Below are 25254 nucleotides of genomic sequence, written 5' to 3' on the forward strand. Positions count from 1 at the left end.
CGTGTTTACAAATTATAATGGACAGACGGACAGACGGACGGACACACATGTCTAGATCGACTCATCTAGTCGAGATATGACGATCGGTATACTTAAAGGTGGGTCTAGGACCAATATTTCGCGGCGTTACAAACTCTTGGGGCTGCACAAAGCTATAATACCCTGACAACATAGCTTTCGTATAGCTTCGGACTATTTTACGATATTTTGAGGGCATTATCCCACAAATGTGACTGTAATTTGGCATATAGGTTTCTTAAGCGCTGACATATATAAATACAGACATGTTTTGACATAGCCCCTATATAAGGGTAGCACAAAAGTATTTGGAAGTTTCTAATCGTCTGACTTTCATTCAGCATTTCGGAATATTGAAGAGTAGAAAACATTCTATATAGGTCCATGTTTTGCTATAACCTCATTTTCGGTATTAATAAATTTTTAACCTAATTTTCTCATCAAAGTGGCATATCGGTAAAAAAACCTTCCAGAATTTATTCAAAATAGGTTAGTGTGTTTAAATAGCTTTCATACAAATGTCCCGTTGAATTTTCGGTATTTTCAACTTTCTACACCAGTTTTTGGGAACATTGGTTTTCCTTGACCACATGAAGGATCCAACTGTGAATGCAGGCTACTTGGAGGAGGGTATACAAAATTCGGTCCGTTATTTTTTTATTTATATATTAAATTTGTCATTCCATTTCCAACACATCGAAATATTCACCGGAGACCCCATCGATATGGCTGTAATTTGGTATAAAGGCCCTGTATATAGAAAATTATCAATATGGGTCCATGTGTTTACATAGCCTCCATAATAAAGTAGTGTCACATTGCCAATATTTCGAAGGCTTTGAAATATCGCCCAACATAAAGGTCCCTCCCGGGGTTATTATTTAACCGAATTTTCTCAAAGAAGATATTCAATTTGGATAAATATTTTAAAATATATCCCCATCCAAATGACCGATTTAGTTTGCGGTATGTGGTGATCCACACTTAATTTTTCCTAACCTGAGTGTCTGTAATTCGAAAAACGTTTTTTAGAGCATGAACAACCCGTATGCCAGATTATTCAACAACAAGTTGCTATATAAGGTCTCGACCCGTTTAAGGAATTTTGAATGCACATCATCACGTGGTGTTGGTGGAAGGTATAAAAAGTTTGGCCCAGCCGAAGTTAAGGACTTTTTCACTTGTTAAATCCTTATAATGTTTGGGTGAGATCGGAAATAGTAATATAATAACTTATTACTACAACTCTAGAACTGAATATTCCCCCTCTATATTTAAAGTTGATATATCTTCAAATTTTTTTATGACAGCTAAATCTCCTTGACAAAAAATTCACTTATGTGTGTTTGTGAGTGTGTGTTTGTTGTACTCTCAATAAATTTCATCTACTTATCACACTCAAAAGTTATTACAATTTCAAGTGTTAGCTCTTCACATACAAAATAGCAAATATTATTAAAATATCTGTCTGTCTGTCGGTCGGTCGGTTATTATTCGCTAATTCAATAACAAACAAAACACACACATTTTTTGTCATTGACAAAGAAACATATTCAAATGTAATTTGTGTAACAAATCGAAGAGGCGAATAAAAAAGAAAACAAGCATTTGGAAATAAATTTGAAATTCAAGCATTTCATTCAAATATTCTGGCATTATTTTGCGCTACAAAAACACACACACACAAAAGTGCTCAACAAAAAAAAATGTTTGAAAAGTGGTAGCAGTGGAAAAACTCAAACTCACACACACACATAGAGAGAAATCCTCCTAGCAATTTGCCATACAATAACAGCTATCAAATCGAATCAGCCAACCGACCAACATTCAAACACCCAAAGACCAACTCAACACTCACCCAACACAGAAAGAAAAAAAAAAACGATGTTGAAAATAGGGTGTTGTAAACTTCAGGGAAATAAACCAAAATCAATCAACTCAAGCACTAAGCAAATAATTTCGACACACTTTCAAAAATATATTTTTTTTGTGCGGAGGCAGTTTGATGTTGGGAGTCCCTTTTTATTGACGTCCATAGACATCATCACCGGCAGCAGCATCATGGACTTGTAATAGAAGAAATTTTTGTTTGAAACAAAAAAAGTGGAAACACACTCACATACATAAGGGGGTAGGGAGGGATAAAAGTCGGTAAGAGGTGAATGTTTTTGTCCACTTGGTCCACACTAATTCGAGTCTGAAAACGTTAAGAAATGTTTGGACTAACGTTCAGGGCTTCAGGAAATAATTTCCAGAAATAATTCACCACTTCACCACACTGTGGTACAGGGTATTATGTCTTTGTGCATACCCTGTACCACAGATGTAATTTGTGTAACAAATTGTGAGAATATGCATAGAATCACTTTCTGAGTCGATGTATGCATGTCCGTTCGTCTGTCTGTCCGTCTGTCCATGTTAAATTGTAAACAAAGTACAGGTCGCATTTATGATCCTAATTGGATGGAATTTGGCACAGCTCATTTGTTTCGCCCAAGGACGAACCCTATTGAAATTGGGAAAAATCGGTTCAGATTTAGGTATAGCTCCCATATATATTTTCGTCCGATTTAAGGTAAATGGTGTACCAAAGTCCCTATATATCTTTCGATTTGCACGAAATTTGGCATAGCGTACTGAATTAAGTCTAGAATGATGTGTGCAAAGTTTCGTGAAAATCGGTTCAGATTTACGTACAGCTCCCATATATAGTTTCGCCCGATTTTAGGTAAATAGTCCTCTAAATTCCCTATATATCTTTCGATTTGCAGGAAATTTGTCACAGCGTAATGACTAAGGTCTAGAATGATGTGTGTTAAGTTTCGTGAAAATCGGTTCAGATTTAGATATAGCTCCCATATATAGTTTTGCCGATTTTAGGTAAATAGTCCTCTAAATTCCCTATATATCATTCGATTTGCACGAAATTTGGCACAGAGTAATGACTAAGGTCTAGAATGATGTGTGCAAAGTTTCGTGAAAATCGGTTCAAAATTAGATATAAAGTTTCGTGAAAATCAGTTCAGATTTAGATATAGCTCCCATATATAGTTTCGCCCGATTTTAGGTAAATAGTCCTCTAAAGTCCCTATATATATTTTGATTTGCACGAAATTTGGCACAGTGTAATGACTAAGGTCTAGAATGATGTGTGCAAAGTTTCGTGAAAATCGGTTAAGATTTAGATATAGCTCCCATATATAGTTTCGCCCGATTTTAGGTATATCTTTCGATTTGCACGAAATTTGGCATAGCGTACTGAATTAAGTGTAGAATGATGTGTGCAGGGTTTCGTGAAAATCGGTTCAGATTTAGATATAGCTCCCATATATCTCTTCGTCCGATTTAAGGTAGATGGTGTACCAAAATCTCTAAATATCTTTCGATTTGCACGAAATTTGGCATAGCGTACTGCATTAAGTGTAGAATGATGTGCGCAGGGTTTCGTGAAAATCGGTTCTGATGTAGATATAGCTCCCATATATTCATCCGTATTAAGGTAATTTGTGCATCAAAGACCCTATATATCTTTGTGTGTCAAGTTTCGTGAAAATCGGTTAAGATTTAGATATAGCTCCCATATATAGTTTCGCCCGATTTTAGGTAAATTGTGTACCAAAGTCCCTATATATCTTTCGATTTGCACGAAATTTGGCATAGCGTACTGAATTAAGTGTAGAATGATGTGTGCCGGGTTTCGTGAAAATCGGTTCAGATTTAGATATAGCTCCCATATATCTCTTCGTCCGATTTAAGGTAGATGGTGTACTAAAGTCTCTATATATCTTTCGATTTGAACGAAATTTGGCATAGCGTACTGCATTAAGTGTAGAATGATGTGCGCAGGGTTTCGTGAAAATCGGTTCTGATGTAGATATAGCTCCCATATATTCATCCGTATTAAGGTAATTTGTGCATCAAAGACCCTATATATCTTTCGATTTGCACGAAATTTGGCATAGCGTACTGAATTGTGTCTGTAATAATGTGTGCAAAGTTTCATGAAAATCGGTTCAGATTTAGATGAAGTTCCCATATATATTTTCGTCCGATTTTAGGTAAATAGTCCTCGATTTGCACGAAATTTGGCACAGCGTAATGACTAAGGTCTAGAATGATGTGTGCAAAGTTTCGTGAAAATCGGGTCAGATTTAGATATAAAGTTTCGTGAAAATCGGTTCAGATTTTGATATAGCTCCCATATATAGTTTCGCTCGATTTTAGGTAAATAGTCCTCTAAAGTCCCTATATATCTTTCGATTTGCACGAAATTTGGCACAGTGTAATGACTAAGGTCTAGAATGATGTGTGTTAAGTTTCGTGAAAATCGGTTCAGATTTAGATATAGCTCCCATTTATAGTTTCGCCGATTTTAGGTAAATAGTCCTCTAAAATCCCTATATATCTTTCGATTTGCACGAAATTTGGCACAGCGTAATGACTAAGGTCTAGAATGATGTGTGTCAAGTTTCGTGAAAATCGGTAAAGATTTAGATATAGCTCCCATATATAGTTTCGCCCGATTTTAGGTAAATTGTGTACCAAAGTCCCTATATATCTTTCGATTTGCACGAAATTTGACATAGCGTACTGCATTAAGTGCAGAATGATGTGCGCAGGGTTTCGTGAAAATCGGTTCAGATTTAGATATAGCTCCCATATATCTCTTCGTCCGATTTAAGGTAGATGGTGTACCAAAGTCTGTATATATCCTTCGATTTGCACGAAATTTGGCATAGCGTACTGCATTAAGTGTAGAATGATGTGCGCAGGGTTTCGTGAAAATCGGTTCAGATTTAGATATAGGTCCCATATATTCATCCGATTTAAGGTAGTTTGTGCATCAAAGACCCTATATATCTTTCGATTTGCACGAAATTTGGCATAGCGTACTGAATTGTGTCTGTAATAATGTGTTCTAAGTTTCATGAAAATCGGTTCAGATTTAGATGTAGTTCCCATATATATTTTCGTCCGATTTGATGTAATTGGTGCACCAAAGTCCCTATATATGTTTCGATTTGCACGAATTAAGTCTAGAATGATGTTGCTAGGCCCATTGACACAACGCACAGAAGTAATATAAATTAGTCTCTGGCAAGTTTCCCTGAAATCGGTTCAGATATAGATATATAACAAACACGTACGTCTGCTATGATAAATATGTAGAATATACCCAAAGTGGTGAAGGGTATCATATAGTCGGCCCAGTCCGACTTTACTACTTCCCTTACTGGTTTTTGATTGTAGCAGTGTAGGGTATCATCCCACTGTGTAAAGCTCATGATGCTAAAGTTTTTCCGAAAACCCAAAAACATTTTTTTCCTTCACTCATCTGAAAGGGCGAACGAGCGAACATCCAACTACCCACCCCCCTTCACCCCAACATGGTTAAAAACTTATGATTTGTATGTAATACTTTGAATAACCATATGTGTGTGTATGAGTAAGTTGTTAGCACTTTTGTGAATATGTTGGTGTTAGAGAGTGTGTGCGTGTGTGCATCATATGAATTTTGTTTGTTTTGTGTTAGAATTAGTAAAGGATAAAGTGTTTGAACAAGACAAAGTTTTTGTTTCCCCTAAATGTGTTAGTGAAGAGTTCGTTTTTTCACGTTAGTGTTTTTTTGTTTGGTGTTCTGGTGTGTGTTTTGGTTTGTATTTGTGTGAGTGAGTGAACAAGAAAAAAAGTTGCGTGGTGTTTGCATGTAATTTAAAAACCGTTTGAATTTGTCTATAAAAAACCTGAAACTTCGTCAACAAATTCATAAGTTTGTTTTATTTGCTATTTTTTTATATATGTATAGGTTGAGGCGTTCAAAAAGAAAAAAAAAAAAAATTGTAGCATAATTTTGGGGGTTGATACGATGTGAATAATCAATGGGATGTGATGATGTTTTTATAGGCTGGCTTTTTTAAAGCTCCACAACAAGGAGCTTTTTTTAGGGACCACAACAAAGAGCGGATTTTTTAAAGAATATTTTTTCAAGGGCCTCAGCAAGGCGTGCATTTTTTAAAAAAGTTTTTTCAATACCATAAGAAGCCGTGGATTGTTTAAAGAATACTTTTTTAAGGCCTAAAAGAGGGGTAGCTTTTCTAAAGAATATTTTCTCGAGGACCACAATAAGGCGTGGATTTTTCAAAGAATATTTTTTTAATGGCCAATACAGGGTTGATTTTTTTAAAGAATAGTTTTTTGTTAATAGGACATAACTGTGGTCTGTATCGTGTTTACAAATTATAATGGACAGACGATTCCCTTTACCGGTTCACTTCACAAAATGAATAACACACAGGCGTTGTCTAGAATCTCGAAAATTTCATCTGCTAGTCGAGATATAAATAATACAGTATAAGCACCTGCAAATATTTAAGGTATACATTAAAGGAATTGGTATCAATTTAAAGGTCATTTTACCGGCTAAATATTGACCAATCTTTATGAAAATGGCGTTACAAACTCCTGGGGCTACACAAAGAAAAACATACAAAAATTAAGTAATTTTACGCCTTCACCAAAAACAATAGTTTTGTATTCTACATGCAAAATAATAAATTTTTTTGGACAGACGGACGGACACACATGTCTAGATCGATTCTGCTTGAGATTTTTTAAAGAATATTTTCTGCACAAAGGACAACATAGTTTTGTAGGGTATAATAACAAATTTTTTTCGAGGACTACAAGAAGGCTTGGATTTTTTAAAGAATATTTTCCAAGGACCAAAAATGACGTGGATTTTTTAAAGAACATTTTCCAAGGACCAAAAAAATATTGTTTAACAAATCAACGCCTCTTGTAGGCCTTGAAAAAATATTGTTTAACAAATCCACGCCTCTTGTAGGCCTTAAAAAAATATTCTTTAACAAATCCACGCCTCTTGTAGGCCTTGAAAAAATATTCTTTAACAAATCCACGCCTCTTGTAGGCCTTGAAAAAATATTCTTTAACAAATCCACGCCTCTTGTAGGCCTTAAAAAAATATTCTTTAACAAATCCACGCCTCTTGTAGGCCTTAAAAAAATATTCTTTAATAAATCCACGCCTTTTGTAGGCCTTGAAAAAATATTCTTTAACAAATCCACGCCTCTTGTAGGCCTTGAAAAAATATTCTTTAACAAATCCACGCCTCTTGTAGGCCTTAAAAAAATATTCTTTAACAAATCCACGCCTCTTGTAGGCCTTGAAAAAATATTCTTTAACAAATCCACGCCTCTTGTAGGCCTTGAAAAAATATTCTTTAACAAATCCACGCCTCTTGTAGGCCTTGAAAAAATATTCTTTAACAAATCCACGCCTCTTGTAGGCCTTGAAAAAATATTCTTTAACAAATCCACGCCTCTTGTAGGCCTTGAAAAAATATTCTTTAACAAATCCACGCCTCTTGTAGGCCTTGAAAAAATATTCTTTAACAAATCCACGCCTCTTGTAGGCCTTGAAAAAATCCATGCCTATTCTAGTTCTTGAAAAAATATTCTTTAAAAAATCCACGCCTCTTGTAGGCCTTGAAAAAATATTCTTTAAAAAATCCACGCCTCTTGTAGGCCTTGAAAAAATATTCTTTAAAAAATCCACGCCTCTTGTAGCCTTGTCTTGTAGGCCTTGAAAAAATATTCTTTAACAAATCCACGCCTCTTGTAGGCCTTGAAAAAATATTCTTTAACAAATCCACGCCTCTTGTAGGCCTTGAAAAAATATTCTTTAACAAATCCACGCCTCTTGTAGGCCTTGAAAAATATTCTTTAACAAATCCACGCCTCTTGTAGGCCTTGAAAAATATTCTTTAACAAATCCACGCCTCCTGTAGGCCTTGAAAAAATATTCTTTAACAAATCCACGCCTCCTGTAGGCCTTGAAAAAATATTCTTTAATAAATCCACGCCTCCTGTAGGCCTTGAAAAAATATTCTTTAACAAATCCACGCCTCTTGTAGGCCTTGAAAATATATTCTTTGGAAAAGCCAATCCGCTTTTAGGCATTGAAAAAATATTTTTCCAAAAATGCCCGGTTTTTTTGGCCCTGAAAAAATCTTCTTTAAAAAATTCACGCCTCTGGGAGGCTTTGAAAAATATTCTTGGGAAAATCCCCGCCTCTTATAGGCCTTGAAAAATATTATTAAAAAAAACCATGCCTATGTTAGGCCTTGAAGGATTTTTCACCGTTAATTTGTGTTTAAATTAAATCTTCCACCTTTTTTGCCATATTCCATTTGAATTTTGCTGCAAAATTTTTAAAAATTGGCTTCGAAGCATACATTTTTAGTATTGAACTCTACTACAGCTTGACGTATCACTTCGCCTACATTGAGTTGCATTTGCTTTTGATCCTTATTGTGTTAGAGCTGCCATTGACGAGTAGCTGCACCGAGTAGCGGTTTTAGTATTGTCTTTAGGAGCATGCCATTAAATTGAAAGTTACTTCTCTAAAAATCATCATCTTCTACGACATGAATGCAGAGCGAGCGTTGGAGAAAAAAAAAACTAATCAACCATCTGAGAGTGGCTGGAAAGAATGGACGGATGGATGTATAGTTGAATAGATTGATGGCTGGCTAGGAAAGTTCCATGAATAGTGTGATGAACGTGCAAAGGCATTGATAAGTGTATACAAACAAACAACCATATACAGTGTGTGTGTGGATGTTTCTGGCGAAACAAAACACTCACATCGAAGTACTCACCAACACATCTTCACATTGCTAATATAACAAGAGAATAAACTGGAAAATGTTAGAGTGCGTGTTGGAGGAGGCACGTATGAGATAACAGGGATGGGAGTATCAAACTATACGCCCGCTACAAATAGGATATCATCTTCAGACTATCTATATTAGCAGAACGTCCTTGGACATCCTATATATAGTTGGTTTTGAAATGATGTCACATAGAAGATAATTTAAAGGTCCCATCCCTGGCAAAATCTTTTGTATTCCTACCTTATTGAGTTGGCTAAAAGTATAGGATTTTTACTGCCAACATTGACTAGCTCAACTGCTGTTAATAACCACAAAAAAGTAACAACAACTAAACAGCAACTAGTCCAATGGTCCAATAATGCGGGTGGTTACAGTGTATACCATGACTACCATAACTTTCTGAGTCGTTTTATAAGGATCATCCAAAGGCGTGGATTTTTTAAAGAATAATATTTCAAGGCTCTCACAAAGGCCGAATATTTTTAGTCTGATTTTTATACCCTTCACCACACCATGTTAAATTGTAAACAAACTACAGGTCGCATTTATGATCCGAATTGGATGAAATTTGACATAGGTCACTTATTTGGCCCAAGGACGAACCCTATTAAAATTGAGAAAAATCGGTTCAGATTTAGATATAGCTCCCATATATATTTTCGTCCGATTTAATGTAAATGGTGTACCAAAGTCCCTATATATCTTTGGATTTGCACGAAATTTGACATAGTGTAATGAATTAGGTCTAGAATGATGTGTGTTAAGTTTTGTGAAAATCGGTCCAGATTTAGATATAGCTCCCATATATATTTTCGTCCGATTTTAAGTAAATGGTGTACCAAAGTCCCTATATATCTTTCGATTTGCACGAAATTTGGCATAGCGTAATGAATTAGGTGTAGAATGATGTGTGCTAAGTTTCGGGAAAATCGGTTTAGATTTAGATATCGCTGCTATATATCTTTTCTTCCGATTTTATGTAAATGGTGTACCAAAGACCCTATATATCTTTCCTACCCTATATATTAGATATAGCTCCTATATATATTTTCGTCCGATTTAATGGAAATGGTGCACCAAAGTCCCTATATATCTTTTGATTTGCACGAAATTTGGTATAGTGTACTAAATAAGGTCTAGAATGATGTGTGTTAAGTTTTGTGAAAATCGGTCCAGATTTAGATATAGCGCCCATATATATTTTCGTCCGATTTAATGTAAATGGTGTACCAAAGTCCCTATATATCTTTCGATTTGCACGAAATTTGGCATAGCGTAATGAATTAGGTGTAGAATGATGTGTGCTAAGTTTCGGGAAAATCGGTTTAGATTTAGATATCGCTGCTATATATCTTTTCTTCCGATTTTATGTAAATGGTGTACCAAAGACCCTATATATCTTTCCTACCCTATATATTAGATATAGCTCCTATATATATTTTCGTCCGATTTAATGGAAATGGTGCACCAAAGTCCCTATATATCTTTTGATTTGCACGAAATTTGGTATAGTGTACTAAATAAGGTCTAGAATGATGTGTGCTAAGTTTCGTGAAAATCGGTTCAGATTTCGATATAGCTGCTATATATCTTTTCTTCCGATATTATGTAAATGGTGTACCAAAGTCCCTATATATCTTTCGATTTGCACGAAGTTTGGCATAGCGTAATGAATTAGGTCTATAATGGTGTGTGTTGAGTTTCCTGAATATCGGTCCAGATTTAGATATAGCTCCTATATATATTTTCGTCCGATTTAATGGAAATGGTGCACCAAAGTCCCTATATATCTTTTGATTTGCACGAAATTTGGTATAGTGTACTAAATAAGGTCTAGAATGATGTGTGCTACGTTTCGTGAAAATTAGTTCAGATTTAGATATAGCTGCTATATATCTTTACTTCCGATTTTATGTAAATGGTGTACCAAAGTCCCTATATATCGTTCGATTTACACGAAATTTAGTACAGCGTACTGAATTTGTTCTAGCATGATGTGTGTTAAGTTTCCTAAATATCGGTTCAGATTTAGATATAGCTGCTATATATCTTTTCTTCCGATTTTATGTAAATTTTACACTAAAGACCCACAGTTTGTGCGATTGCCACACAATTTGTTACAATGAAGTGTAGCTAAGTAGTGTAGCAAGTATCATTGAAATCGGCTCAGATTTTGATATAGCTTATATATAAGCAACCCTATATCTGACCAAATGAAAAATTTAGTATAGGTTGCAGAATGACATGTTTATTGATCCATTTTCGTGTTAATGGTCGTTCAACGTTTGGTAGGATTCATCTGTTGAATATACGCAAAGTGGTGAAGGGTCCGACTTTACTACTTTCCTCACTGGTTTCAGAATATTTTTTTGTGAATATTTTTTCTAGGCTTCGTATAGGCGTGGATTTTTTAAGAATATTTTTTGTGGACATTTTTTCAAGGCTTCCCATAGGTGTTATTTTTTTTGTGATTTTTTTATCAAGTAGAGGATTTTTAAACAAGATTTTCTTGGCAACCCTATCTCCCGAACTTCTACTTTTCACCACCATGGCCCTGAGTGTTTTAGTGAAACTACTAAAACTTTTACTATCTATACTTACCACTAACTAGTACCTACTCCTAGTTGCAAGTTCTTGCATAATGCTTTTTGTTGTTGTTGTTGTTTTGTGTTTTTACCCCCAGAATGTTGTTTTAACCAGTTTTTTTTCAAAATTGTATTTTTTCGTCTTTTTTCTATCTTTCCCGTTTTCCAAATAGCTCTTCAGTCAAATGGTGATGGGTTTTAATGGCAAAAACAATTTAGACATCGATAGACTGACAACCATGCTGGAGGAGAATCGCACATTGCTAAATGACATGGCAACTAAGGAGTGTACGGATGGTGCCACATTGCCAAAATTATTATTCGAATTAGTTGAGCAAGCCAGCGTTAAAGATACGACAGGCATGAATGAGGATGAACGGGCCAACGCATTATGCCGCCAAGTTAGCAAAGAAATGACCCATAAGGAAAACGCGACTGCCAATGAGGAGACAAAAATTGTCTCTGAAGATAATAGTAGCTGTAGTTCGCAGGACGAGGAAGATGGCGAAGAAAACGACGAAGTTGATAATGAAAATATGATATTAGCAAGCAACTCCGAGCAAACTGTAACCAGTGCATCCGAACAGCAACAACAACCAGAAAATATTGATAATACCGATGCTGCTGTAGTTGCAGGTTCAGCAGCTTCTGCCACGGCTAGCTCAGATGTTGCATTTGCCACTAATGAAAAAGTTAGTGGCATTACTTTACAACAAACTAAGAGCAAAAAGCAACATCACTCACATCATCGTAAAAGTTCGAATAACATTAAAAAATCCACGAACACCACCACCGCCGCCGGTGGCAGTGGCAGTGCTACTCTGAAATTCAATGATCCCAGTGTCATGGCAAAAGTTGCCTCAACCCAAGAAATTATTGGCAATCTACCAAAAGTTTGGCGCGTTTTAGTTGAGCTACTTAATCATCATCACATCGATCCGGTGAAATTCGAGGAGAACGGTAAAGGCGAAGATTGCTATAAATCGGTACAGACACCGTACGGACCCAAGGCGGAGCTAAGCGTCAGCAAGACATATTTGAAATTGAAGGTAAGTAGGGGGTGGGGTAAAATTTTTTTTAAGTTAAGAAAGAATGTCGTTGAAGAAATATTCTTTAAAAAATCCACGCCTGTGGAAGGCCACTGGAAAAATATTCCTTAAAATAAAAATTCACGCCTGTGGAAGGTCACTGGAAAAATATTCCTTAAAATAAAAATTCACGCCTGTGGAAGGCCACTGGAAAAATATTCCTTAAAATAAAAATTCACGCCTGTGGAAGGCCACTAGAAAAATATTCCTTAAAATAAAAATTCACGCCTGTGGAAGGCCATTGAAAAAATATTCTTTAAAAAATCCACGCCTATGGATGACCCTTGAAGAAATATTCTTTGAAAAATCCACGCCTCTTATAGGCCTTCAGAAAATATTCTTAAAAAAACCCATGCCTTTTAAAGACCACGGAATGCTTTTCTTCAAAAATATATTTTTCTTTTATTTCCCTAAATAAAATACCTCTTCCCCCTCTCTTTGCTACACCATAGACAAATGGCATTAGCGCGTGTTGAAAAACTAAAAATATCTTAAATACTTTCTGTCTGAAAACACATATTTATTACAGTCAGACATTATTTATCAAGAAATCTATACCGAACTATTACTTGTTCGCAATTAACTAAACACATGAGGCGAATGGAAAACTGAAACTACCAACCACCCCTCTCCCTCTGAGCTCATAAAATATTCCGTTTACAAATCGATACACTTGACCACCAGATATCCAGATGCAGGCCGAAGATGAACAGGGAAAAACCAATAAACATAGACAGCTATAACAACTTGTCGAATAACCATAAATCCTAACACATATTTACACACAGGCACACACACACACTCGTGGGCACATAAATTTGCTTTTTGCAAAAAAATGACCCAGTGAACAATTTTAGTTATATTTAAAAGAGGGGAATATTTATTTCATTTGAGGGGTTGTTTCGGAGCTGGAAGCCGGTCTACTACTTTGTAATATTGGAGAATGGCGGAATATGGCTTAAAAACAAACCTCAATTTCGACCCTTTGAAATTACTGCCCAAATATAAGCTTTGTAAATTGAATAAAGAGGAAAATTTTTTGGTAGGCCGTCAGGAAAATTTTCTTTACTTTCCGATCTCCCAGAATTAAAAAACATATTTTCCATTGCATTTTTCTAACTCACTTGAAAATGTTTGCAGGGCTATTCTCAAAACCATTGCTCTTAATATTTATTTCAAACAAAGTCAAGAATAGGTGGTTATTGGGGAAAATAGCATCAATATTTGTTTTCATCTCCTTCGTATCGTCGTATCCCATAAAACCTACAATATGAAAACATTAATACTAATATAATCCACCCGTTCGATGTTTTTGTTATCCTTTTCGGTTCCGAAGGTATTCCTTCTTTAGCATCAGAAAAAATCATTTTATTTTAGCTAAAGTTATTTATGTCTAGTGGTGTATGCTCTTCGAAGTTTTCGAAGCAAGGATGAGCATTCCTTTCCCTCTCCCTCCCTCCTATCATCGGCTATAAGGAAACACCTAAACTTATAACTTACCACACACAATATTTCGACATTATTTTACCATTTACTTCCTCAATATTATGGCTTTCCGTTTACGGTAAATTTTGGTGGTTGGTTTGATTCGAACTCGGCTCCATCATCGCCATCATCCTGCCAAGGAACATAATCTGCCATTGAAGAAACCCCAAAGGAGTTAGACAATAAATTCAATTACTACTTTAGCTTCAGGAGCATTTGGAAATGTTTGCCTTATGTGTGGTAGTGGTTGTGTGTGTGCGCCTGGCAATGATAGCTAAACCTTAACTTGCCCTCTTACAGCCTCTTTTGAAAAAAAAAATTCCAAAAAGTTCGTTCATGGAGAATTTTTAGTAATCGTGTCAAGTTACTTATAATTATGAGCAACAAAGGCCATACAAGGACAGTGGAATATATTTCCAAGACCTACAAGAGGCGTGGATTTTTCAAAGAATTGTCTGAGGGTGTATCAAGAGGCGTGGATTTTTTAAATAATATTTTTTCAAGGCCTGTAAGAGGCGTGGATTTTTTAAAGAATATTTTTTCAAGGCCTATAAGAGGCGTGGATTTTTTAAAGAATATTTTTTCAAGGCCTATAAGAGGCGTGGATTTTTTAAAGAATATTTTTTCAAGGCCTATAAGAGGCGTGGATTTTTTAAAGAAAATTTTTTCAAGGCCTATAAGAGGCGTGGATTTTTTTAAATAATATTTATTCAAGGCGTGGATGGCCTATAAGACGCGTGGATCTTTTAAAGAAAATTTTTTTCAAGGCGTGGATGGCCTATATGAGGCGTGGATCTTTTAAAGAATATTTTTTCAAAGCGTGGATGGCCTATAAGAGGCCTGGATCTTTTAAAGAATATTTTTTCAAGGCGTGGATTTTTTAAAGAATATTTTTTCAAGGCGTCGATTTTTTAAAGAATATTTTTTCAAGTCGTCGATTTTTTAAAGAATATTTTTGCAAGCCTCGATTTTTTAAAGAATATTTTTTAAGGTGTCGATTTTGTAAAGAATATTTTTTCAAGGCGTGGATTTAAAAAAAAATGTCAAGGCGTGGATTCTAAAAAAAAATTGTCAAGCGTGGATGTAAAAAAAAAATCAAGGCGTGGATTTAAAAAAAAAAAAAAAAAAAAAAATTTTCAAGGGATTAAAAAACAATCAAGGCGTGGATTTAAATAAAAATTTTTTCAAGGCGTGGATTTAAAAAAACAAATTTCAAGGCTTTGATTTTTCAATGAATACTTTTTCAACGCTTGCCAAAGGCGTCGATTTTTAAAAAATATTTTTTCAACGCTTACCAAAATCGCCTGTAGAGATGAAGAAGGAAACCTGGTGACAGATACAGACAGCTTCTGGTATCAAATTGTAGCGGTATAGAGTGTATACCACCTAGCCAAGATTAAGTCAGAATAGCAATCAATCGCCTGAAGTATAATAAAGCAGCGGGTGCTGATGGGTTACATGCCGAACTATTCAAGACTCGTGGTCAGATGCTGGTAAGGAGCATGCACCAGCTGATTAGTACAATAAGTCTCCTTCCCATCGCATATAAAGTGCTATCCAGCGTGTGAACGACTGAAGCCAATGGTCAATGACATCATTGGACCATACCAATGTGGCTTCAGACCTGGCAAGTCCACCATTGACCAGATTTTCACTCTGCGCCACATCCTTGAAAAAACCCCACGAAAAAACACATCGATACATTCCACCAATTCGCCGCATTCGACAGCCATATCCCTTCAGAGGTGTATAAAGCCATGTCTGCGTTTGGCATTCCTGTAAAATTAATACGGCTATGCAGGATAATTTTAACTGGCACAAGATCAGCAGTTAAAGTCGGAAAGGATCTCTCGGAGCCCTTTAATACCGAACGAGGATTCAGACAAGGGGTCAGTTTGTCGTGTGACCTTTTTTACATCCTGCTGGAAAAGGTCATACGAGAGGCAAAAGTGAACAGAAATGGCACTCTGTACACCAAACAACACATGTTACTAGAATATGCCGATGACATCAACGTAATGGGTCTAACACTGAGAGCGGTAACAGCCACCTTTGAACAAATTGAGAAGGAGTCTGCCAAAGTGGCAGACTGGCAGTAAATGGCGGGAAGACCAAGCTGATGGTATCAACGCGCAAGACGTCTAGTAGACTCGGGCCAACTGTGGAACTTGGGAACTACAGCTTCGAGGTAGTCAAGGATTTTATATACCTTGGTACCGCCATAAACAAAACGAATGACATCAGTTTTGAAATTCGGAGAAGGATAGTGTTGGCCAACAGATGCTACTATGGTCTTAGCAAACAACTCAAATGCAAGGGCACCTCCCGTCAGACCAAACTCACACTCTACAAGACGCTGATACTACCCTTGCTTTTATATGGATATGAAGCATGGGTACTTGCGCAAGCAGATGAGGCAGCTCTTGAAGTGTTTGAGAGAAAAATTCTCCGAAAGATCTATGGGCCGATCTGCGAATGAAGAATGAGCTGTATCAGTTATTCTCGGACATCGACATTGTTAGACGTATTGAGCTGCAGCGACTACGTTGGCTAGATCATGTTGTGAGAATGGATGAAGATGCCTCAGCCCAGAAGGCATATGAAAGCGAATCAGCTGATGGCTCACGCAGAAGGAGAAGGCCACGAATAAGATGGAAAGATCAAGTGGAAGATTAAATTGCTGAATATGGTCTTTCAAACTGGAAAAACTGCCCAAAAGACCGACGTGCCTGGAAATTTTTTAAGCTCGGCTTATGGAACGAAAGTTCTGTCACAAGCCAGTTAAACGTAAAAACCAAAGGTGTGGATTTTTAAAAGAATATTTTAAGGCCCTATTTATAGGCGTGGATTTTTGTAAGGGATATTTTATAGGCGTATTTTTTAGAGAATTTTAAGTGGTTTGGATTTTTAACGAATACTTTTTACAGGCTTATAAGAGACGTGGTGTTTAAAGAATATTTCTTATGGTCCATGTTTTGTTTTTAATGTTATTCCCTATATCCCACTGTCTCTTGCACCAAATGCCACAATGATCCGTATGCCCAGTTAGTGTGTTATAGTGCTGCTGTTCAAGTCTCAAGTTTACATTTAAAGTACTTAGGAATATTTACAATAACAAGAAATGGCAACTTATTTTCAAGTACTTCCCAAAAATCATCTACAAAACCGAAAACTAAGAACAAGGGAATTTTGTGTGTTTGGTGTTGCTGTTCTTGTTGTTATGGTTACGAAAAGTATTCTCCCGTCCTCTTCTCCTCTTGACATTCCAGCAATGATCCAAGGAGCAAAATAACAACATCTGTGAAAGCACTACAAGGAGAACTTCAGTCAAAATAGATGAGACATAATAATAATATAGTTAATATGAGAACAAGGCGACGAAGACGAACTGATGATGAAGAGGATAGCTTCTTCAACTAGTGGTGATGGCGTTTGGTACTTAAACAAGTTTCATATTTTATGATACGGTACTCGGATTGCCGTCGTAGTTTTTTTCAATTTTTTTCGTTTTTTTCAAAAATGATGAGTTAATATGTGAAGAAATTCGCAAAAGAAACTCCTTGCCCTTTTTTTGTTGGTGGCTGGCAACAAGGATAACTAGCAAAAATTATGCCACATACAAACATGTGTATGTTTACATGGGCATGTATGTGTGCTAGTGTCATACAAAAAATCAGCAAACGGAAGGAAGTATTTTGATTGACAGTGTTTTTGTTGTTGTGTGTTTGTTGGGAGTTTTTTTTTTTGGCGTTAAACATCAAGGAAGACACAATTTTGTTGTGTGGATGAAAGTGTTCTATATGACTGATTAGGGTTTTCCGGAGGGATTCACATAATTGAGTGGCAAATGGGCAAAGAGGTCAAGATTTTCGTTTTTTTTTAGGAAGACATGACCAGAATTCTGGCACTTAAGCAGGGATACTCATATTTTATCTGCCCTCATATAGCATTAGATATTTATTAATATTAGGAATGTGACGAATTGACACATGTGTCCTTGGATTAAATTGCGAAATGAAGTCAATTTTAAAATTGTAGTTTTTGAAAATGAAAAATAACTCAATTTACAGAAAAAAAGAGGAAAATGTTTTCATTATTGAAACCCTTCAGTGGCCTTGAAAGTCAGATTACAATGGTGACATAGAAAATAGTAAACCAAGTAATGGAGAAAAGCCATAAAATTAGATGGTTATTCGATTAGCCTCAAGGCTAATGATTGTAGAATGGTAGTTTTTGATAGATTAAAAATATACACTATCAAAGTATCGATTCCAGACCTCTCTGGGGTTTGGATTAAAATGTGTCTGAGGTAATAATTTTCAATCATCTGCAGTGGATATTGTATGATACTTTGAGACACTTGGACACTGGCTTAGTAAAAAAAAATCAGTTTGCCAATCATATTTTATGGCCATAAAGACTTCCAACCAGGGTCCTATGAATCTAATTGGGACCAAATTTCCTTTTAAGTTTTTATCTCTCCGAATGATATCCATAAGAAAAACATTAAACTAAATTTTCATTTTCATAATAACCTAATTTCAAAGGATTTTTTAGGGAATATTAGCGACTTACCTTCTGTTCTGGACAATGTCACGATCTGAAAGTAAACTGTAAAAAACTGGTTAGTTATATGCGCCATAAAAGTTATTTTTAATTTTTTTTTTTCAATATAAAATTAAAAAAAAATAAATTAAATTAATTAAAATAAAATTAAAAATCTACGCCTATATAGTGCCCCAAAAAAAATATTTAAAAATCCCTAAAAAATATTCTTAAAAAAATATTCTTTAAAAAAACCACGCCTCTATTGGAGCTTAGAAAAATATTCTTTAAAAAAACGTCGCCTCTGTTAGACCTTGGAAAACTATTCTTTAAAAAATCGCTGCCTCTATTAGACCTTGGAAAAATATTCTTTAAAAAATCGCCGTCCCTATTGGAGCTTGGAAAACTATTCTTTGAAAAATCCACTGTTGGAGCTTGTTACAGAACGGTTGTTCCATAAGCCGAGCTTAAAAAAGATTTCCAAGCGCGTCGGTCTTGTGCGCATATCCTCCAATTTGAAAGTCGCTGCAGCTCACTACGACTGACTATGTGGATGTACGCGTATAAATTGTAAAGCTCGTGGTTCATTCAACGCCGATATTCACCGTCGATGCAGATCTGTCGGAGAATTTTTCTTTCAAACACCCCAAGAGCTGCCTCAGCTGCTTGCGCAAGTACCCATACTTCAGATCCATATAACATCACGGGTAGTATCAGCGTCTTGTGGCCTTGTTTCTGATTACTTAGATCTTAGTAGCATTTGTTGGTCATAACAAGTTGGCCCGTGTGCGTTGCGCGTTGATACCAGAATACCAAGCTGATTCTTGCCGTTTACTGACAGACACACTTTGGCAGACTATTTCTCAATTTGTTCAAAGGTGGCTGTAACCGCTCGCAAGGTTTGACCCATTACATCATCGGCGTAGGCGAATCACATGTGTTGTTTGGTGTACAGAGTGTCATTTCTGTTCATCTTTGCGTCTGAATCCTCGTTCGGTATTGAAGGGCTTCGATAGGTCTTTTCCGACTTTAACTGCAGACCTTGTGCCACTTAAAGTTATCCTGCATAGCCGTATTCATTTTGCAGGAATGCCAAACATAGACATGGCTTTAAACACCTCTGAAGGGATAGAGCAGTCGAATGCGACTTTATAGGCAATTAATATGTGATATGTGTCGATGTGTTTTTCGTGGGTCTTATCCAAGATTTGGGGCCGAGTGAATATCTGGTCAATGGTGGACTTGTCAGGTCTGAAGCCGCATTGGTATGGTCCAATGATGTCGTTGACCATTGGCTTCAGTCGTTCACACATCACGCTGGATAGCACTTTATATTCGATGGGACGGAGACTTATTCCTCTATAGTCCTCTATAGGGACAGAAGGAGTTACAATCGGGTTAGTTGAACAGCATCTGACCAACAGAATAGCTCGGCTGGCCCTTTGTGTTTGCGATTAAGTGCTTCTTTGATCTCATCTTGGCTATGTGGCATACACTCTATACCATCATCTATTATTGGTTCTGGGGTATCTTCTTCACGGCCACTATTTGATACCAGACGATTTTTAAAATGGTCCTCAACACGCTGTCTGTATCTGTCACCAGGTTTCCTTCTTCATCTCTACAGGAGGATGTGCCTGCACCAAAACCTTCGGTTTGGTGTTTTGTTCTTTGGTAAAATTTTCGGACCTCATTTTTTTTTGGTTTTTGCTTTTGCTGCAGATTGTAGGAAGTGGTCAATTCTCTGCCATTGTGATTCTGTACTATTATCGGGACAAGAAGTGCTTTCGTCAGGCAGGTGGGTAAGTTGAGCGGATTAGGCCTCGGCTACCTTATGAGTTTGCAGCTTTTCGACGTCGAATTCCCGTGTTACATTATATTTCATCTTTGCTGCTACATTAAGACGGGTGCGAACCTTGGCTGCTACAAGGTATTGATCCGAATCTATATTTGCTCCTCGTATCGATCGAACGTCTAAAACACTGGACGAATGCCTTCCGTCTATCACAACATTAACGATTTTATTTCTCCTTGCTTGATCAGGAGAAATCCAGTTGGCCTTGTGTATATAGAGATGCTTGAATCTGGTGCTGCTAACTACCGAGTTTTTTGCTGCCGCGAAGTCAATCAACCTCATTCCGTTGTCGAATGTTTCTTCATGAAGGCTGAATTTTCCGACCGTGACATTAAAATCTCCTAGCTGAATTTTAATGCCATGGCCAGGGCAGCGATCATATGCTGTTTCTAATCGCTCGTAAAAATTGTCTTTGGTCTGCTCATCTTTGTCTTCGGTCGGAGCATGGGCGCAAATAAGACTGATGTAGAAGAGCTTTGCTTTTATGTGGATTATGGCAATTCGCTTATCTACTGGAGTGAATCTGGAGACGAGGTCCAAGTGCAGATTGTGGTCCTTTATACGTTTGCGGGGGTCGTCAGCATTAGGGGGGTATGGTTTTCTTTTTCTTTGTTTTTTCGTAGTAGGTTGGGTTTTCTGAGGTGTGGGCAACTAACCTGACGCCTCAACCCATTTGTTTATAGTTCTTATGGGTGAACCCCAGGTGACACCGCGGGAGGTCAATGTCCACAATTGAGATGAACCAAGATAGGCCTGGACTTTGCCATGTTAAAGGCAATCGGAGCCGCTGCTTGGTGTCTATCATCCTCACGCCTATAGATTGACCGTGAAAAAATATTTGTATAAAAAATCCAAGCCTTGAATCGATCCGTGAAAAAATATTTTTTTTTAAATCCATCCCTATGGATTGACCATGAATAATATTCTTAAAAAATCAACCCCTCTATTGGACTTTGGAAAATATAAATTAAAAAATTACTTTATGATCCCTTTTCCAATACATTTTTCCCAATGAATAATTTAAAAACCCATTCCATATTTTTTAATTCTGAATAAAATATTAACCTTACACGTGGCTGTAGTAGCCGAATGGCTAACCTTTTGCCTTTTATCCGACTAAGATCTAATCAATTATCTTCTTGTTCTTTTTTTTCTTATCTCTTTTCATGCAACTCATTTATGATGCGATGCTTGACTTGTAATGGCAACTTTGTACAACAACTCCAAAAACAACAACAATGAAATAATAACCTAAAAAAATGATTTATTATCTATCAATAACCTACCCAATGGCTACACAATCAACCAAACCAACCAACTTCGACGACTACGACCTACCAACCAATCAACCAACCATCACACACATACACACACACATGTATACACTTGTGTTGTTGCAGGATCTAATATTGGAGAAAAAGTCATTGGTGAAGGAAACTAATCGTCTGAAAACATTAAACAGCCATCTGGACTATCGCCTAAACGAACAGGAGAAACGCCTGAGTACCGTCAGCTTGGAATTGACTAAAACTTGGCATTTGGTTGGCAAAATGCAACGTCAACATCGTCAAATGCACACCCAGGAGCAAATTTTACGCTACCAGCTGCAGCAGAAACGTCGCCTGCTGCACGAACTGAAGGATGAACTGGAGTACTGTCGCCGCAAGTGGCAGGCGGCACGTGCCAAAAACGATGAAAGTCAAGAGCAGTGCGATGATTTACGACGTGAGTTTGCCAGGCGTAAATTGGAAGATGCAAATAATTCGGCTGAGAGCGGTTACAGCGATTCGGGTGGCCCCGTGTCCGATGAGGAGCCACTAATGCAGGGTGAGGAGGAAAAGGTGAAAGATGGAGCAATGAAAGGAGCTGTGGGTGGTAGGGATGATGTTGATGCTGCCACTGGCATTGCGATGGAAAAAGAGGATGTGGAGGTGAATGTTGAGGACGATGACGATGCCATGGCCTCCACTTCGACTGGGGCTGCCAGTGGTGGTTGTGTCAACTATAGACGCAAACGTTTGAGGGAAATGTTTGAACATTCACGTAAAATAAAACGCATGCAGAGCACTTCGCCCGGCAGGGCAAATGCCAACCCCAACAACACTTCAAATGACACTGAAGAGGTGGTCTTGAGATGGAATAGTGCACCACCAACATGTGGCTGGAGGAAGGTGGGAGAGGGCGAAGACAACGATGACGACGATGAGGAGGAGGATGAAGATGAAGAACTGGAAATGGCAACAATTTTGGTAAGGCCAAGTACTTCGGCAAGTGGTGCCATACCAAAATCGAGCAGTGCCAGATCTTCTAGACGCTCTCAAAGACGTAGTGTGGAGAGATCCAATGCCACCGATTTACCAGATGTAGATGAACCAGCCTCCAACCCCGAATCTGTGGATGATAGAGCAACGCGCATTAAACGCTTGGAGGAACAATGTAAAACTTTGATCCAACAGGTTTTGGAGACGTCAGATAATAGAGAACGTCTGGAGGTTCAGTTGAGACGTTTCCAAGATGAAATGGCTCCCGTTCAATATGCAGTACCCTTGGAAGAGCTAATGAATAAGAAGCGTAAGGATCGTACCACCCGTGCTAGTTCAGCTCCTGCATCGGGCACCCTAACACCTCGTGAGGAAGAATATACCAGGCGCCGTTCCGAACGTCTGGGACGTTTAGAAGAAGAAAGTCGCCAGCTATTGTTCCGCATTAAACGTACCTCCGATAGGGGTCATTATTTACGTTGCTCTTTGGATCGTATACGCCGCAATCCAGTCTCCAGGGAGGGAAGTTTTGAAAGTAATACCGAGGAGGAGGGACGCAAGTCGGAAGATGAAGCCTCCGTCAATGCAAAAACAAATGAAAATGCATCAAAGCAATCTGCAAATCTACAGGATGGGCCCAGCACATCAGCCCAATCGATGAAAAGTCCCCTAAGTGCCCAAGAAGAAGCCTATACCGCTCGCAGGGCGGCACGTCTCCATCGTCTGGAGGAGGAGAGCCGTCAATTGTTAACCAAGCTATCACACAACAATAATCGTGGTGATAGTTTGGGTTTAAGACTTGATATACTACACGAACGTCATGGATCTCAGGAAGAACCAACAGCCACAGCAGCATCATCCTCAACCACAACCAATTCTACCTCAAAAATACCAGTAGCCGGGAAACTAACCACCGAACAGCGCATAGAAAACATAGAGAAAATCTCCTCGAATCGTGAACAACGTTTGCGCATTCTCGAAGAAGAAGGACGCCAGCTGATCAATCGCCTCTCAGAAACATCGGAAAAGGGTACACAAATGATCAATCGCATTGCCGAGCGCGAACTCAATCGCCAGCAGCGTTCCAACTCCACACCGCAAAGAGATAATGCAGATTTGCCAAGTACCTCCACGGCAGTAGTAGATCCTCTGCTGCCCACCCTCAAGAATGTGGCCTGTTCCAGCATTGTAAGTGATGAATTGACGGAAAGGGTAACCATTACCACCACACCTAGTCAAATTGCGGCCCATCAGGGTGCCATACCAAAAACCACAACCACCACCACAAAACCAGTCAGCAAGCCCACGACTCAGCTACTGGCAGCTCGTTCAAAATCCGATCGTCTGCAAAGTATCACGCAGCGTAAACCCGAAGAAACCAAGGAGGAAAGTTTGGAGGAAATGGTCAAGCGTTTGCAATCTTTACCCTTCCCCAAAACTGAGGAAGAGAAAAAGGAGGAGGAGGCTACAACTGTAGGACATCCCGCCGAAGTGAAGGAAGATACAATTCCCTCTCCTCCAGAAAATGAAAATAAACTAGAACCTCTACAAGAACCAACTATGGCAACAATGGAAGAATCCTCCGATAATGCAGCCACCTCAAACGCCACCGCCCCAGCTGCTGCTGATCCCGCTACTGGTATCACCAATCCCAACCCCAATGACAACATATAAACGAATGTCATCCATACGATAAGACTTTATTCTACGTGTTCAATTTCTTTTCTATCTTTCCAATCAAAATGCTGACTATTTATTCCTTGTGGGAAAACATTTTCCCCGAGGATTTCTTTAGTTTTCAATCCTATAACCTTTATAACGATTTATATACGTACCGCTTAGTTGCAGATATGTTTATATATAAATATTTACTATTATTATTCATACATATATATGTAATTGTAACTCGTAAAGAATAAAGTTTTGTTCTTTCGCCTTGCTAAAAAAAAATGTAATTGTGTTTTACTTCAAGAGAATATTTTGTAGGTAAATCAGTACTATTAGACCCTATGACAGGTGTTAGTCTAGATTGGATTGAATTAAGTTTAAATCAGATCAGTGGTTATAAAGTGGCTAAAAATGCCAAGTACAGACATATTAATGGACCAAAAAGCCACTACATTTCCAACCATGAGATACGAATTCAAATATTCTGAAATCGGCCGAGATCCTTATATGGGCGGCTCTGTCAAAACATGGAAATAAATTTAAAATTACCTGCAGCAGAATTTTTATGTTGGTTACATGTATTTGGCCTGGCTATCCTAAAAAGTGAACAGATGGTGTTCATTTTCTAGTAGAAAGATTATATTCTAAGAAATGGGCAAATAGGTATTAAATACCTTTCGATTTACACGAAATTTGACACAGAGTACTGAATTAGGTCCAGAATGATGTGTGCCAAGTTTCGTGAAAATCGGTTCGGATTAGGATATAGCTCCCATGTATATTTTCGTCCGATTTATGGTAAATATTGCACCAAAGTCCCTAAATATCTTTCGATTTGCACAAACTTTGACACATCGTACTGAATTAAGCCTACAATGATGTGTACTAACTTTCGTGAAAATCGGTACTGATTTAGATATAGCTCCCATATATATTTTCGTCCGATTTAATGTAAATGGTGTACCACAGCCCCTATATTTCTTTTGATTTGCACGAAATTTGTCATAGCGTAATGAATTAAGCATAGAATGGTGTGTACTAACTTTGGTGAAAA

At 37.6% G+C, this 25254-nt stretch overlaps 1 protein-coding gene across 1 annotated transcript in view; it reads left to right on the plus strand.

The window, feature by feature from the left end:
- The window catches only part of LOC133335409 (nucleoprotein TPR), a 62121-nt gene extending 37915 nt beyond the window's left edge, over nt 1-24206 (plus strand). Inside the window, exons 4-6 of the mRNA XM_061543680.1 lie at nt 11472-12347; nt 21672-22084; nt 22151-24206. Coding sequence (XP_061399664.1) covers nt 11472-12347; nt 21672-22084; nt 22151-24206 — 3345 coding nt within the window. The remainder of the gene's footprint in view (nt 1-11471; nt 12348-21671; nt 22085-22150) is intronic.
- The last annotated feature ends 1048 nt before the right edge of the window (nt 24207-25254 follow it).

The sequence above is a fragment of the Musca vetustissima genome, unplaced genomic scaffold (assembly GCF_032173495.1).
Source record: "Musca vetustissima isolate MV318-11 ecotype Yass unplaced genomic scaffold, APGP_CSIRO_Mvet_v1 utg34971, whole genome shotgun sequence".
NCBI classification, from domain to species: Eukaryota; Metazoa; Arthropoda; class Insecta; order Diptera; family Muscidae; genus Musca; species Musca vetustissima.